Raw genomic sequence first — 15724 nt, 5'->3', positions numbered from 1 at the left:
AGTAGTCATCATTGGGAGGGCGCACCCAGCCATCTGATGTCCTCACAGCATCTGGACACAAAAACATTTCATTTCCCAAATCCCTCTCCCCTGCCTCCACCCTCCCCTGCCATTTGTACAAACAATCTGGACAGTCCATAAGGCAGAGGGTGATTTTAAGGCTTTCCCCAGGGCCTGGCTGGAAACGTTCCAATCATTCCTCCCTGCCTGTGAAATCAGATGTCCTGTTTCTTTATACATGTAAAAAAAAAAAATGGAAACCGGTTTCTATTCTATTTATTTGCAAAATGAGATGGGAAAGCGTGAAAGTCCTGCACAGCTACATCGAAGATTCTTAGAAACTCCGTGCACTGGAGGAGGCAGCGAAAGGGCAGCTCAAAAGGAAAACAAGGCCAGCTTGCTAACCCCTGAGAAGCCTCTGTGCGCGTGGTCTCCTGTACGCAAACACACAGGAAGCCTGAGAGCAAAGCTGAGAAATACGTTCGCTGTGGTTTCTGGATTCGTTTAACGGCTGGTCATGGCCTGGGATTGTCCTCCTGGCTGTTCCAGAAGCCAGTACCCATGTGTCCATCTGTCTGTGTATCTTCCTGTCCAGATGTGGCTCTGTGTGTCTAGCATCTCCCTGCCGTCCTAGTTTTCCCTTTATCCTTGTTATTGGTGTTAACAATTTGTACAAAGGAATGGCTTTCATTGAGACATTTTCGTGTGTGTGTGTGTGTGTGTGTGTGTGTGTGTGTGTGTGTGTGTGTGTGTGTGTATCTTAATCAATGTATTTATCAATTTCTTAAAGGTCTAGAAAGCACATAAGAAAACATCATATTTGTCTTTTGGGTTTTGGCTTATTTTATTTAACATGACCACTACTTCAATTCACTTTCCCATAAATAACATGGTCTCTTTTCTTCTCTGTGGCTAAGCAACACTCTGTGGAATGAATATATATGACAACTATATATTATGTATAATATATGAATATATATGTATTTTATATAATGCTTTCTTTATCCCCTCATCCATTGATGGGCTGACTCCTCCATGACTCTGTACCTTGGGAACAGTGCCATGCTAAACAATGGGCTGTGCTTATCTCTACGGTGTGTTAGCTCTGAATCCTTATGATATATATCCAGGATGCTAATGGATCATATGGGAATTCTGTCTTTAGTCTTGGAGGACCGACCCTGCTTATTCACACAGTGCCTACAGTAAACCCCATCCTACCCACAATGCACGAGGGCTTCTGCTGCCCCCACAAAATTTTGGTCAATGTTTCTTGCCATTTATTTCCTTGGTGCTGGGATAAGACAGACGCTCTGGTGCTTCTGTTCACATCTTCCTGAGAGCTAAAGTGCTAAGTGTTTTCATGTATATATTGGACCCACACTCCTCTGAAGAACTGCCTTTTTCCTGTCTTTACCGGGTTATTTAATCCTTCAGTGCTTGATTCTTTTGAGCTCTTTGCGTGTAGTGGCTGTGAATCCCTTATTGGATGAAGAGCTAACGCCAAGACCTTCTTCTATTCCGTAGACTTAGACAACACAGTTTAATATGCATGAAATTTGGCTTAAATGAACAACAAGAACAGGTTCATTGGATAGAGAACGACTTGGGGGTGGTGGGGTTAGATTTTACAAAAACCCTTCCTGAAGCCCAGTGAGGGAACAGAGTAGAAAAGAGAAGTCAACAGGATTGCCTGGACCAATTGCGTATATAGAGCTGCAGAAAAAGAGTTACCTTCTCACAACCACGCCCTGCTACTGCCTCGCCCCCTCGTTCACCCTACGGACATCAGAGTCTCTCCAGGTACCTTAAGTTGTCCCCTGGGAAGACTGTGTCATGTAAGACCCTGAGTCAGCCCACGTAGCCCAAGTCAGCGAAGGCTACAGTGCAGATGAGGCTGTAAGTTAGTGGTGGCCACTTCCTCAATGGTCCTCTCCTGCTCTACTGATATACAGTGGAATTCTATCCAGCTGTGAGGACAAATGAAATCGTGGGATTTTCAAGTAAGTTGGTGGAGTTAGAAAACACTATACAGAGTGAGGCAGCCTAGACACAGAAAGACAAGCATTCCTTCTCTCTTATACGTGGATCCTACCTCCAAACCTTTAGATTTCTGTGCACAATTAGAAGAACCCACTTCTAAGAGGAAAATGGAGCTTTGGGGCAGCCAGGCTCCCCACATGTCTGTGAGCTCCATGAGGCAAACTATTCCTCCCCTGCGTTGTGCCTTTCACTGGGCTTCCCTAAGTAGGATAGACCGGATAACACATCAAACGCCATTAAAAAAAATTTTTTTTTAAAAATCAAGCACTTTTTCTAGATTAATTTAGATCCTAACCAAGGCAAGATTTGAATTTCAGTGACTATCTGGGACCCATCCATGCCTGCAGCCTTCCCACGAGATCTAAGTCATTGTAGATGAATTTATAATCACTTCAAACCGAGTAGAATCGTTATGGGGAAAGATACCTCCACAAGACAAACCCGTAGGACCTCAAGACTGCCTGGAATCAGGCTGTCAGCGCCATCAAACCACAGCAAGGCAACGACGCAGAAATACAATGGGCGGTTTAGCCATCTGCCCGCTGGACTCAGAAGTCCTGGCTTTGGCTGTAAACTGCTTCATCTTCCCCGCCCTGCCTCTCAAGTCGAAGCATCTCTACTCTTTGGCACTCATACCACCACTAACAGTTCCTTCAGCAGCAAGTCCCTGCGTGCCCGGGATGCCCCGTGGGAGCCTTGGTGTCTGCTCCCTTCATTACAGGACCAGAATGAGCAGTGCGCATTTGTATAACGCTTGACCAGTCGTAACAGACTTTGGTGTCTATTACCACACCCACTGGGGCCTTACATCATTTCGGTGAGTGAAGCAAATCAAACACTGACACTTTCACATCCTGGTCATGGAAATGGACAGAGTTGGAAGAGCGTTTCCTCCAGCGGGCAGCCTGTAAGCGGGTGAGCTGTGCCTGGAGTCCACAGCTTGGGACCCCTGCTGCCTGGTCTTTGCAGTTCAAAGCGTTACAATTGTAGCCATCAGCCGGGTGGGTCTCACTATAACCGCCCGCACTTGACTTCCGGTCAAGTTCAAATACTGGCCATGAAAGCAAATCTGGGCACCACACGGAGTTTCCAGGGAAGCCAGGCAGCACTGCTGCCTCTGTCCCGCTGAGGACATAACAGGGAAGCCAGCCGAGTGAGAGTTCTTTGGAGTAAATTACTTCTGGAGTAACCTAATCTGGCTTCTAAGCCGAATTCTTCGCTAACAGCGTGGAAAATAGTTATCTAATGAGTGAAGCTTTGACTTTCCTGAATGGCTTTGCCCCACTTGACCTACACTGGGGAACATGTTTGCAAAGCAATTGAAAAACAAGAAGCACTCCGGATTTAATTATATTGCAATCTATGACTGAATTTCACTTAAGTCGCATTTTTAATTTGCACGTTTTTCCAAGTTCTGTTTCCGCCACAGTTGTGGGCATAAGTACATGGTCATCATCATCGTCATTGTCATCCTCTTCCTCCCCCTCCTCCTCACCACCACCACCACCATCATCATCATCATCATCATCATCATCTCATCACCACCACCACCATCATCATCACCATCATCTATACCCCAACAGCCTAAGTTAGTTGCAATATGTGTTCCACAGATTGAAGGGCAAGTCACCAAACATGGCTGTCACATTTCTGCGAAGTAAAATTAAATATATCCAGAAATAAATTGGCTCCCAGATTCTGCTCCAACAGTTTATGGGAGGTTTTTGAAATTAAATAAGCATCAATTGGAGCACCTCTCTCCTGTTCAGCACCATGGAGGATCCAGAAGAAATATACAGGGCGCTGTAGAACCACCAAGGTGGTGACAGTAACTTGGGCCACTGATAGGTCTTTATGACTTAGGCTGAGGTAAAGAAATATAATCACACTTGCAGTGACTGCTACGCATGCCAGCTGCTATTTTAATTCACCCTCATAACGACTCAACGGGGCAGAGATCGTTGCTAGGTTGTGATGACAGCCTTCAAAACTGAGGCACAAAGCAAAGATGAATGCAACGAGGGTAACCCAGATAAGGAGTGAGGGAGCCTTCTGCTCTAAGGCTCTCTGCTATGCGTGGAGTCTAAATGGGAGGACTCCTTGCTGCCGTCATGAACATTAAGTAGGGTTCAGCCGGGACGGGAGGAAGGATGACGCATGTTGATCAGAGGGTGGCGGGTCCCATACGCCAAAGCAAGACTTTATACCTGATGTGCAAGGATGCTAATGAGAGAGAGAGAGAGAGAGAGAGAGAGAGAGAGAGAGAGAGAGAGAGAACTGGGCGAGGCACCCAGTAGACGGCCTCAGAATTCAGCCAGAAGGACCTGAAGACTAGAGAAGTCATTGGGAAAGCCGGGATGAGTGGGCACAGGGTTCTGCAAGCAGCATTGTCAGGACTGAGGAGAACGGAGACTTAAAGGGTAAAAGCGTCAATGACTCGCTGTGAAATCACCCACAAACCCACTGTTCCTTGGTCACGGCAGGTTCTCAAGGTTTGCCATGTCAGTGAGTGAAGAGTGCATGAACCTTGAAGCTACACATCCAAGGGGGAATGAATAGCCATCGCTGACAGGCTATCCAGAGACCAGTGGATCTTGACCTTCCTGACGGTACAACCTTTAATATAGTTCCTCCTGCTGTGGTGACCCCCAACCATAAAATTATTTTGTTGCTACTTCATAACTGTAATTTTGCTACTGGTATGAATTGTAACATGGTGTTTAAAAGCAGCTAACACAGAGGTAAGCAGATAAATATCTGACATGCGGGATATCTGATACGTGACCCCCCAAAGGGGTTGTGGCCCACAGTTTGAGAACCGCTGCCAGAGTGGAAACAGGAAGAGAGAGAAGTAAAGGGGACTTCCCCTGTAAACTCTAAGAGAAAGAAGGACTGTGTCTGAGGTGGGCACAGGGAGCACAATATAGCCTCCATTTTGTTTTCAAAGTGTAGATAGAGGCTTGGAAGGAACCATTAGTGAATTACAGGTATCTGGAGAAAGAGACCCAGCCTATGTTTAAAAAACACCAAATATGAAAAGCACGGTCCTTATTCATCACAAAATCAAAAAAAAAATTAAAGTTGCCATTCTATTGGTCAGATAGAAGTTTCCTAACATGACTGCCACTCGCTACTGGCCCTGTCACATTTGATCAAAGCTGAGTAAAGTAAAAAACGACTCCCAGGTGGAAAGGGCCAAACAAAAGGATGCACCAAAGAGTTAAGCTTCAGCCCCTGCTCCCTGGGACTTGCCGCCAGCACCGGCCATTTGGCAACTATGAAACACCAGCCTTTCCTTATCAAAATACAATGGGGGGGTCATCCAATGGTTTCTCATCGAGAAGCCATTAGACAGATGTAATCATAATGGGACCAAACATTCCTATAAATAACACATTTAGACCACGTGCTGTGTTTAAAAGCAGCTAGCACAAAGGTAAGCTGAGCTGCCCTTGCATACACAATGGCTCAGATGTGGTCGCCATTCAATTTGGCCCTCGAATAAGACTCGTGAATTTATGGGACCAGCCCAGCATCCATTAGCTTAGAATTCAAATGATCCTCATAGAAAGCCCAGCTGTGGCAATGGGAGCTATTATTCTCCAAGTAAACTCCTCTCCTCAGATCATTCACCCACATCCAGTCTCGAGCCACAGCCACCTTATTTACTTTAGAGACGGCCTGACCAAATGGTTTTTTACTTTTTTTTTTTACAGATGCTTGAAACCCAATAGAATGACCAAGTGGATCAGATGATGCAGAAGTCTCTTAACAGGCAAAAAGAGTTCAAGGATTCACTCCAATGTACAAACTAATCTAATGGGCAAGCGAGAGGGAGGCGCTGGGAGGGTTGGTAGAAGTTCCATAAAGAAAGGGTGGAGTGGACAAGAACACAAAGCTGGAAAGATCCACAAATATGGCCTTGCTTACGTGCACATGATAGGAGAGAGAGAAAGGCAAATCCGGGAGCATTGTTTAAAATTAAAAAAAGAGAGAGAGAAACCACACCATACAATATGCACAGGGTAAGATGCTAAAACTTCTACCCAAATGCTTGGAATTTGGAAAGCAGGATATATCAGAGGTAACTTGGCGAATTGGTTATTTGAAACCCTGGAAACATTTTTTTTTCCTTGAGAATATTGTTACTCATGATGACTGGCTTTCCACGATAGAACATTAGAATCTCCTATTGATAGTGTAATAATGTGTGCATATAGTGCGGAGATAATGGGGTAACTCAAATTGTTTTGTAAAAATAGAATCTTATTATCCATTATCCAACACAGAAATCCTTTTCAAATTATGAGTTACCACCCATGAAATCAATTTAGTCTGTCTTTACCAGTTTGTCTCTTAACGGGATGGAAGAACTGATTCACAGAGAAAAGAACTGCAGACAGAGTGCGCCCCGGTGTGCAAAGCGAAATACCTTTCGTACTCTGAGTTATAGTCAAAACAGCTTGAGTGTCTCTCAGAAGGGCTCCCACGGGGTGCTTGGAACAAAGATAGTGCTTAATAATGCTAAATGAAGGACTGAGCGAAAGAATTGGTAAACACATGGTAGTCATGTATCTCTCAGGTACAACCTTGATACTTTGGATGGGAAATTTGCTGACTCTAGCATTCTTAAAACTTTATGTTGTTTTATTAATTCATTTACGCATTAACTTTACATTCCAATCGCCACCAATGCACCCTATCCTTACCCCCCATCTCCTCTCAGTCCACCCTTAAACCTTACCAAGTCCCTCCCCTCAAATACTCCCCTTCTCCCAGAAAAAAAGAAGCCCCTTAGGGTACTGCCCCATCCTGTGATATCCGTTTGCAGTAGGACTAAGCTCATTCTCTCCCACAAACAGCCAAACAGACAGTCCAATTAGGAGAAAGGGATCCAACAGCAGGCAACATAGAGACAACCTATGCTCCAATTGCTAGGGGACCCTGTGATGGTTTGTATATGATTGGGCCAGAGAGTGGCACTATTAGGTGTGACCTTGTTGGAGTAGGTGTGGGCATGGGCTTAAGACCCTCACCCTAACTACCTCAAAGTCAATATTCTACTAGCAGCCTTCAGATGAAGATGCAGAAGGGCCTGCCTGGATGCTGCTATGCCTTTATGATAATGGACTAAACCTCTGAACCTATAAGCCAGTCCCTTATTGTTCTTATAAGAGTTGCCTTGGTCATAGTGTCTGTTCACAGCAGTAAAACCCTACCTAAGACAGCCCCACAAGAAGACCAAATTGCACATGTGCTACAAAAAGGGGTCTAAGTCCAGCCCCTGCATGCTCTTTGGTTGGTGGTTTAGTCTCTGTGAGCCCTCATGGGCCCAGGTTAGTTAACATTTTTGGTCTTCTTGTGGTATCCTTGACACCCCCACCCAACCCCCATACCCCCTCCCCAGTCCCTCTACCCCACTTTGCTCAATGCTATCTCTCACTCTTCCTATCTCTAGCCTCTTTATACTAATGCAAAGTTGGAGAGCTGTGTGGCTGCAGTCCCCTGCTTATGGGTCTCTTGGCCTGGAATCTGATCTCTGGTACGGTAGAGTCTGTGAGAGGGGGATAGGAACAAGGGTTCTCCAGAGTGTGTGGGTTCCGGGGAGAAGAGCATAGAAAGACACCACTGCCTGACCATTGATATGAAAGTACATGATCTGTTAACTCTGAATTTCTTATGAACTTGAACAAATTCTAACTATAGTGGCAAAAAAAAAAATCACTCAACAGGGTTCGAAGATCAATTTGATCTGTCAGACATTTATTTGATGCAAAAATATATGCAAAACATTATGCTAAGTGCAACGGAATGAAAAGTGCATCGTTCCTGATATTGAAGAGACGCATTACAATATCAATAAATTAGTGTGTGTTGAGTGCTATTTTAAGTGCTTTATGAGAATTAATTAATTTAACCCTCAGTTCTCTGTGTTAATCACTGTAATGCCCATTGAAGGCATAACTGAACACACACACACACACACACACACACACACATACACACACAACACAAACACATACACACATATACATACAACACACACACACACACACACACACACACACCACACACCACATGCACACTGTTCAATAGACCTGTAGTAACAGGCCGGATATTGTCTAGGGATAATATCTGGAGGTGATATTGGATTGGAGTATTGGAGACAGATGAAACTTCAACAATGACTATTAGAGGAAGAAAATCTCAGGTATTGCCACAGCATAAAGGTGTCAGAACAGGGATGAGGACAGAAGCACACTAAAACTGCTAGAATACCAGAAACATAACAAAGTGAAAGGAAGAGGAGTCAAGAACGGCACATTGCATCACTATCCTGTGGAGAAGGACTGTGGGCCTCACCTAATCTGCATAGAGTTGTGAACCAGAAAGGAATCTGTGACAACTAAATGGTCACCATATTGAGTTGGGATATTAGAAACATAATTCAATACAAAAGACAGAATGGATGAGAGACATCAGAGACTAAGAAACCATGTAAGTCAATGCAAGTGTCTGTCAAGCGCTGTGACAAAAAGCCCAGGATTTATTTCCTAGATTAGATCTGGGAGGTGGGTGACATTGGTGACATTGGTCAATTCACAGACTCATTCTGAGACCTGGTTTTCTTGTTCATAAAACATATTACTTATTCTATAGCATTATTGGTGGAGGCAAGGGATGAGGAAAGTCAATGTACAGTGAATTCAAGCTAGTGAGAAATTTACCCCCAATGGACGAGACAGCACACAGAAAAGTGCTCTACAAAGGGGACTCTAAAGATCCATCACAAATAAATTGGAATCTTCCCCAAAGTGATTTCTCAAAGTTCACCCGGCCTTGAACATCTCTGAAAGTACACACAGTCTGTGTCATGCTGACGGGGACATGGTAAGGGCACTGAGAGAATCTTTAATCTTTTCCTCTTTTGAAAACTATATCTGGGAATGAAGGGAGACAACAAAAGGTAAAACAAATGTCAGTCACTATTCTTGTTGCTGTGACTAATCACTCAATAAGAGATGCTTTAGGGAGGGCTTATTTGAGGGTACAGCCCATCATTCTGGGACAACTCCAGCAACAGGACGGTGAGGCAGCTGGTTCCATTGCCCCAGTCAGGAAGTAATGATGTTGTTCAACTTGCATTCTTCTTACTTAGCCTGGGGCCCCAGCCTGTGGACTCCATTTTGTCTCCATTTAAGGTGTTTCTTCCGCAATCCATTAAGCCAGTCTAGAAAACCCCTCCTATGTGTGCCCAGAGCTGCCCTTGGGGGTTTTAGATCCTGTCAAGTTGATGGTTGAGAGGAACCATCCCATAAACCAGTTCCAATCACCAAGCAGCCATAGTTGGATGAGATGGAGTGACCTTTAAGATAATGAAAACTTGATTAGTACCCCACTTCAGCACCCATTATGACAATGACCTTAAGCAGATTATTTATGCTCTCTTAAAGCATTTTCGATTTTCTCATCTGCAAATTACGATTGATTACATTATCCGTGTCACGAGACTACAGCTGAGATCGTGTGGACTATGTCCTTAGAGCAGTGTGATGATGACAGACCGCTACCATGCATTTTGTAGGGCAGAAAAGCAAGCTGTATTGGCAACTTAGCAATCCTGATAGAGACAGAGATCTGATATGTGGCAATTCTAGAGGCCACACCCATGAAGAACTTGACCTTTCCTTTTGTATAGAGCCAGATGCGTTCACCCCACCTAGGTGACTCCTTAAAGATGCTCCATTGGGTTAGTCAAGGATGACAGGAACTAAGGATGCAGTGACCCTGTGTAGTGGGCAGAGAGCAACATAGAAGATGGAAGAACAAAGGCCTCTGAATGCATTGTTCTCTCCGAAGTCTTAGAACATGTGCTCCATCGCTAATGGATGAAAGAAATCACACGATGAGAGCAAGACTGGGCTACACACTGGCAACATGTTCACCATGTGTCATAACTCGAAGGAAATAGAACGCCAGGGGCACACACACAGTCCTAGGTTGGGAGACACCTTCGTGCACGCTTCTAGGCTATCTTTCTAGATCACAGTATACAGAAAGGGCTGCATGAGTGTGGCCCAAATCTTCCGAAATAGCTAGTCTGGTGCTCAGGCCACTCTGTGATCCTGAAGTGAACTTAGTGTCCTTCACTATTTTTCCTAGATTTTTTTAATTGTCCTAAAGACTTGGGTTTTTTTGTTTGGTTTGGTTTGGTTTTACACATTTCTATCTTTCACTAGGACCACAGAAGGTAACAAAATGGCCATTCAGACACTCTGGTTGTGACACGTATGTGTCTCCCATGCTTGGCCTCTGCGGGTGATGCAGGCAGCCGGGCACACACTGGAGCTGTTCTGTGCAGTCACAGTGACAGTTTGCCCTCACTACTTTTTTTTAAACCACAACCTGCCACCTCTCCCCTGTCAAACAACTGCAAATGCGTCAGAGGTTCTAGACTCCAAGCTCAGAAGAATCCCTCTTGGAAAAGCTGACTCGGCCTCCTTGAGATGAAACCACATTGTTGGCCACGTTCTCATTGGAATGAAACCCATGATGATTCATTACAACAATGTTCACTTCTTTTTCTGACTTTCCCGAAACTGAAGGGAACCTTCGGTGTTAGAATATTCTGTGTTTGGGGATGAGATGCTGCCCTTACTTGTTTAGGACCTTAGCACTTTCTAGAAATTAATATTCAGAGGGGCTCATTTCTCTTCCACATCTCTCTCCATCCCAGGTGCAGTAAGCTGGGCCCGCAGCCTTCCATTTAGGAGCAAGAGTATATAGCTAGAAGGCCAGTACGTTTCTGCAACAGTTCATCTCCTTGGGCACCTCTTCAGTGGCGACGCCTGAAACACATTTTAGGTTGAATCGGCCAACAACTATAACTCAACCGTCTGTAGAGAGGCAGTGAGAGGAGATGCTAGCCTTAGCTCTACCCCAGATGGATGAGAAGTACAGAAAGCAAGATGTAAGGACTTACCAAGGGCGGAGGGACTTCCCTTCCCCTGGAATTTCTGAAAGATAAGGGAGCCACTCTCGTTTAAAAATAACAACCAGGGGCTGGGGATTTAGCTCAGTGGTAGAGCGCTTACCTAGGAAGCGCAAGGCCCTGGGTTCGGTCCCCAGCTCCGAAAAAAAGAACCAAAAAAAAAAAAAATAACAACCAACTAAATAAGTGTGCGTGTGCGTGTGCGTGTGCGTGTGCGTGTGCGTGTGCGTGTGTGTGTGTGTGTGTGTGTTCGAGCACAACTAGTTTTGGGGGAGGGGGCTCAGCTCCCCTCTGGAATAAGTGGGAAGCCATAGACCTGAAACACCAAGGTGGGGCACCTGTTGACCGGAGGCAGGAACACGTGTACCCAAAAGGCAATACACACACCAAGATCTCTCGGTGGAGGTTTTGGGAAATCTCTAACAAAAGCCCCAGCCCCAAGGAAGAGGAAAGGAAAGAGAGCACAGTTGTTAAGGGGCACCACATGTCTCCAGATGGATCTCCTAACATGTGACTGCCTACCGTGCGCTCGAGAAGATGGCGAGGGAGATGGCTAAGGCCGCGCCGGGCAAGCCTGGAAAACTTTGCCTGTCTGGGCGCTTCACCTGTGCAAGCATTTCCACCTGCCTTTTCCTGCTCTCTACTCCTTTTCCCAAGCTCCTCCTCACCACTGGAATCGTCGTCCCATAGCAGATTATGGCCTGGAGGACTTGAGCCGTAAAACCACTGGAAATAGTTCCATGTGACCTCAGAAGAAAACCTAGGATAGCAACGGTTGAAGGGGGACCAAGAAGCAGCTGAGGAAGGCACGGAGAATTTAGGGCTGTTCCTTGCAGAAGGACCCGCTGCCTGACTGAGAGAAAAAAAAAAACAAAAAACAAAAAACAAACAAACAAACAAACAAACAAAACCCAAGTCTATTTCTCTGCCAGTCTGGAAACTGCCGACTGAGGGCCAAGGCAGCTCAGGGAAAGCGGAAGCCGCCTGACAGGAGGGTTTTGAGACAGTGGTGGGTGGCAAGGCTAGTTGACCTGGCCAGAGCCAAGCCCTCTGGTCCTGGCCTGTTTGTCAGGTAGCCTGTAAGAGAGGGTGGGGTGGGAGGGTGGGTAGAGGCAATGGGTACTCTGTTCTCACTGTAGAGTGTGAAGTGTCATATGCCACCGAACTGTCCCCACTGAGTGGCCCATATGGGTCTCATACAAAATGCTGATGCCGCCATTTCCCCCGCAAGGATGGGCCAGCTGCTAGCAAAGATGCTAGCTTCTCCCTAGGTGCGCCTGCCTTCAGAAGGCGCGATTTGGTTAATCCCATTTAACAGCCCTCCCCTTCCCCAGTGTACCTCACACCAGAAGAAATGAGTTAACTTATACGGAGTTTACGCCTCGCTGGAGGTTGGGGGAAGGGAGTGGTTAGAGCAAGCATGACAGTAGAGACCTTTTTAGACTGAAAGATTGTTTCCGTTAATAATTTAGAACAGCCAAGGTAGGCAGCGGAAGGATGAGCAGGTAACAGCTCATCTTCAAATGTGTCTGGCATGTTAGGCAAGGCATAACTCGCAAAACTCGGATTCAACAAACGTGCTCACCTGTCAACTAGGAAAGAGAAAAAAACAAAACACGCAACGAGGTCTGGGGAGACAGGAATTCCATCTCCCCTTCGCCACCCTCCCCGGCCCCGCCCCAGAAGTCCTCCAGGTGAGGCGCACTGCCCAAGTGGTGGGGATCCTAGCGGCGGGTCAGGGGTGCAGGCCATCGCCCACAGTCGCCCCTGCAGGACACGCCCTCCACCTACCTCCAGCATGGGAGAGGAACCCTTGCTCCGCAGTGTGCAGCCCAGGAGCGCCGCGAGAAACTTTGCCATATACGAGCAGGGAGGCAGAGTCCCCCTCGCGCTCGCCGCCTCGGTCCTCGACCCTTGCCAGAGCTGGGGTGGGCAGGGCGGACCGAAGCTCCTGGACCCGGGTGGGGGCGGGGATCCTCCCGCCAAGGTCGTCCCGTCGGGGGTCTCCGGGCCTGCGGGGAGCTCGCCGCTGCGGCTCCAGAGGTGCCCGGGTGAGAGGAGCAGGTAGCCGCGGGCGCCCCTGCCTCCGCGCCGCGGGAGCTGGGGCTGCGCTCGCCTCACCAGCTGAATGTCACTAACGCCGTAGTAAAGGGAAGGGCCCCGCCGAGGGGGTGTCAGGAGGGCCAACAGCGCACGACCCACGGTGGCGCGGGGGCAAGGGCGGCGGCGAGCCCAGAGCAGCGACGCAGCGACAGCCAGGCCCGCCCATAGGCAGAGATGCAGACGCCGCCGCCGCCAGTGGGAGCCGAAGCCTGGGGCTGCGCTGACAGCTTGCGACCAAGGCGGGAGGGGCTGTTCACCGGAGTCGCCCGGGTGACCCACTTCCCTAGTTTCTGCCCGATTTGTGACAATGCAGGTGGGAGAGGAGGGGACCCAGGTCCACTGACATTTGGCGAGTTACCAAGGCAGAACTCGAGCTATCCACAAGGCTCCCTACTCCGGCCCGCGCCAGCCCCACCCTTCCAGTGTGGAAGGAGATGGTTCCAAACCGTGGATTAAGAACCCAGCTCCTGTCACGTGCGAGCCCCTGTCACTAGGTGAGATCTGCACAAGTAAACCCTAAAGGGAAGAGGGTGATCACTCTGTCCTTGGCCTGCCTCCCAGGCAGGAGGGCCCGGGATGGGCAAAGCTGGACACTGCTACACACAGGTGCGGCCTGTTGTTCTTCCAAGAAACCCGGCCAGCTTTGCACTCGATCGAGTTTTACTGCTGACAGCTGTAACTCCCACTTAGTGTACTGTGGGTGACCCGTGACGTTTGTTTAAAACAAGAAGTCCTGAGCTGCAAGAAGTCTGGGGAATACCTCAGGGTCTGCCTCTTGATTACGTTCTCCCAGACTCTTCTGCAGGTGGTGTCAGGCTGTGGTTTGAAAAACACTGCCCAACTGTGCCGATGCCAATGTCGAGGTTCAGAGAGGACAACAGGAGCCGTAGGGGAAAATGTGCTGTTAAATCCCCTGATTTTATATCAACGTATAAGAGCAGGAAAGTATTCAGTACTCGGGTCCTTCTCCGGACACTGGGGCAACAGTAAGCCGGCTGTAGATGCTTGCTGGATGGGGTGAATAGAAAATGGGTGTTTGGGTGCGCAGTGGTGAATAGGTACAGCTAGACTTCCTGACTCTCGACCCACAGCTCTCACTGGTGCTGCAAACAGTCTCAGGGAGACACCACGCCGCCACCGCTGCTCAAACGTTTTCAGTAACGTGCCTTTCGTACCTTGTGCAATGGGAAACTGACTGAGAACAGAGTCTATTTTAACCTGGGGTTTTATAGGTTTCCTATTAATAAATATGTTTAGAACCCATGACATAATCACCTTCCCCATCTTCCACAGCAACTTCTGAGATTCAAAGCCCCTGGCTGCTTTTGTCAAGAGCCAGAGAAAACATTCGCATTTAAAGGACTTGTACAATCCTAATGCCTTCCTATCTTTAAAGTTAACGCCTTCATAACGTCGAGAGCAATGCTGACCACAGAAGAAACACCAGCAGCGAAGATCCCAGGTGTAGAGTCCTCTTACCACAAGCCTACTTTGAGAAATGAATAGAGCTTGCAGTTAACATTGCTTTACCTGGTCGTGCCTATGGAGGGGACATAATGAAGGGTAGGTACTGGGCTCCTCTTGTTCCACACATGGTCACTTTGACGTGGCTGGACCCTATTTTAAAAGTGAGCAACAGAGAGTGAAAAAGACTGTCCAGACCACATAGCAGGTTAATGTCAAAGTCAGCAATGCATCTAGGACAGCTGGAACCATGGGACTTTGGGCATTACTCCCTGTTACACCATTAGCAGGGCACCAGGACATGACAGCAATCATCTGGGAAATGGAGACCCGAGACAGGAGGACAGACAGAATAGCACAATAGCTTGCCATGTATTACTAGTGGATGGTTGGGACAGAGTACTAAATCCTAACTGAAATAAGAAACCAACTTTGGTGGCTTCTCCTGAACAGGCATTTTCTTGTGATCCCCCCGACCCCCCGTGTGCTCCCTTGTGATCTAGACTCACTCCTGCCAGGGTCTCTCCTCCGTCCTCTCCTCTTTGATGTTTGCATCAGGTTGAATCAGGGAGAAATAAACGCCTGGGCAACATGAGCAACATGCAGGGCCACACCCTGGCTAGAGTCACTACTATGGCTGTTTCTTACTGTCACTAGTAAAGCAAGGCAGAGACTTAGGACAAAAAAAAAAAAGGAAGAAAGGAAGAGAGGAAGTGAGGAAAGATGTAGAAGGGAGAGGGGGTAGAAAGAAGGGAGGGAGGGAGGGGGGAGGGAGGGAGAGAGGGAGAGAGGAAGGGAAAGAGAATGAAGAAGGGAGGGGAGGGCAATAACACCGTCTCTACCTCCTCTCCATTAAAGACTCGGGCTGCACAAGCATTCGATGGAGAGCAGTCATATTTTAATCCAGTGTTTCACTTTTTAGCATTGACTCTAAGGGAGCAACCAGAGGATTACTCTAAGACATTTTACTCTAAGTGCATTTTAAATCGTTCCCCACATGTAGGGTGAAGCGAGTCTTTTTTACTAGCGTAGTGCGTGCCAGGGTGAGTGGAGGGGTCTGGGGTTGGGTATGAACTCTGTTGTTAACAGGGAGGATTCTCCAGCTACCACTCTTCAAAGCTT

At 47.3% G+C, this 15724-nt stretch overlaps 1 protein-coding gene across 2 annotated transcripts in view; it reads right to left on the bottom strand.

Moving 5' to 3' along the window:
* Rasgef1b (RasGEF domain family, member 1B) overlaps positions 1–13299 on the bottom strand; it is a 519819-nt gene extending 506520 nt beyond the window's left edge. Inside the window, exon 1 of one of the 2 annotated variants that reach the window (XM_017599428.3) lies at positions 12827–13299. In XM_017599428.3, coding sequence (XP_017454917.1) covers positions 12827–12895 — 69 coding nt within the window. In that variant the 5' untranslated portion in view covers positions 12896–13299. The remainder of the gene's footprint in view (positions 1–12826) is intronic. The other variant, XM_017599427.3, reaches the window with a different exon arrangement.
* Positions 13300–15724: the final 2425 nt, after the last annotated feature.

This window comes from Rattus norvegicus, chromosome 14 (genome assembly GCF_036323735.1).
Source record: "Rattus norvegicus strain BN/NHsdMcwi chromosome 14, GRCr8, whole genome shotgun sequence".
Taxonomy (NCBI): domain Eukaryota; kingdom Metazoa; phylum Chordata; class Mammalia; order Rodentia; family Muridae; genus Rattus; species Rattus norvegicus.
This window is presented reverse-complemented; position numbering and strand designations above follow the sequence as displayed.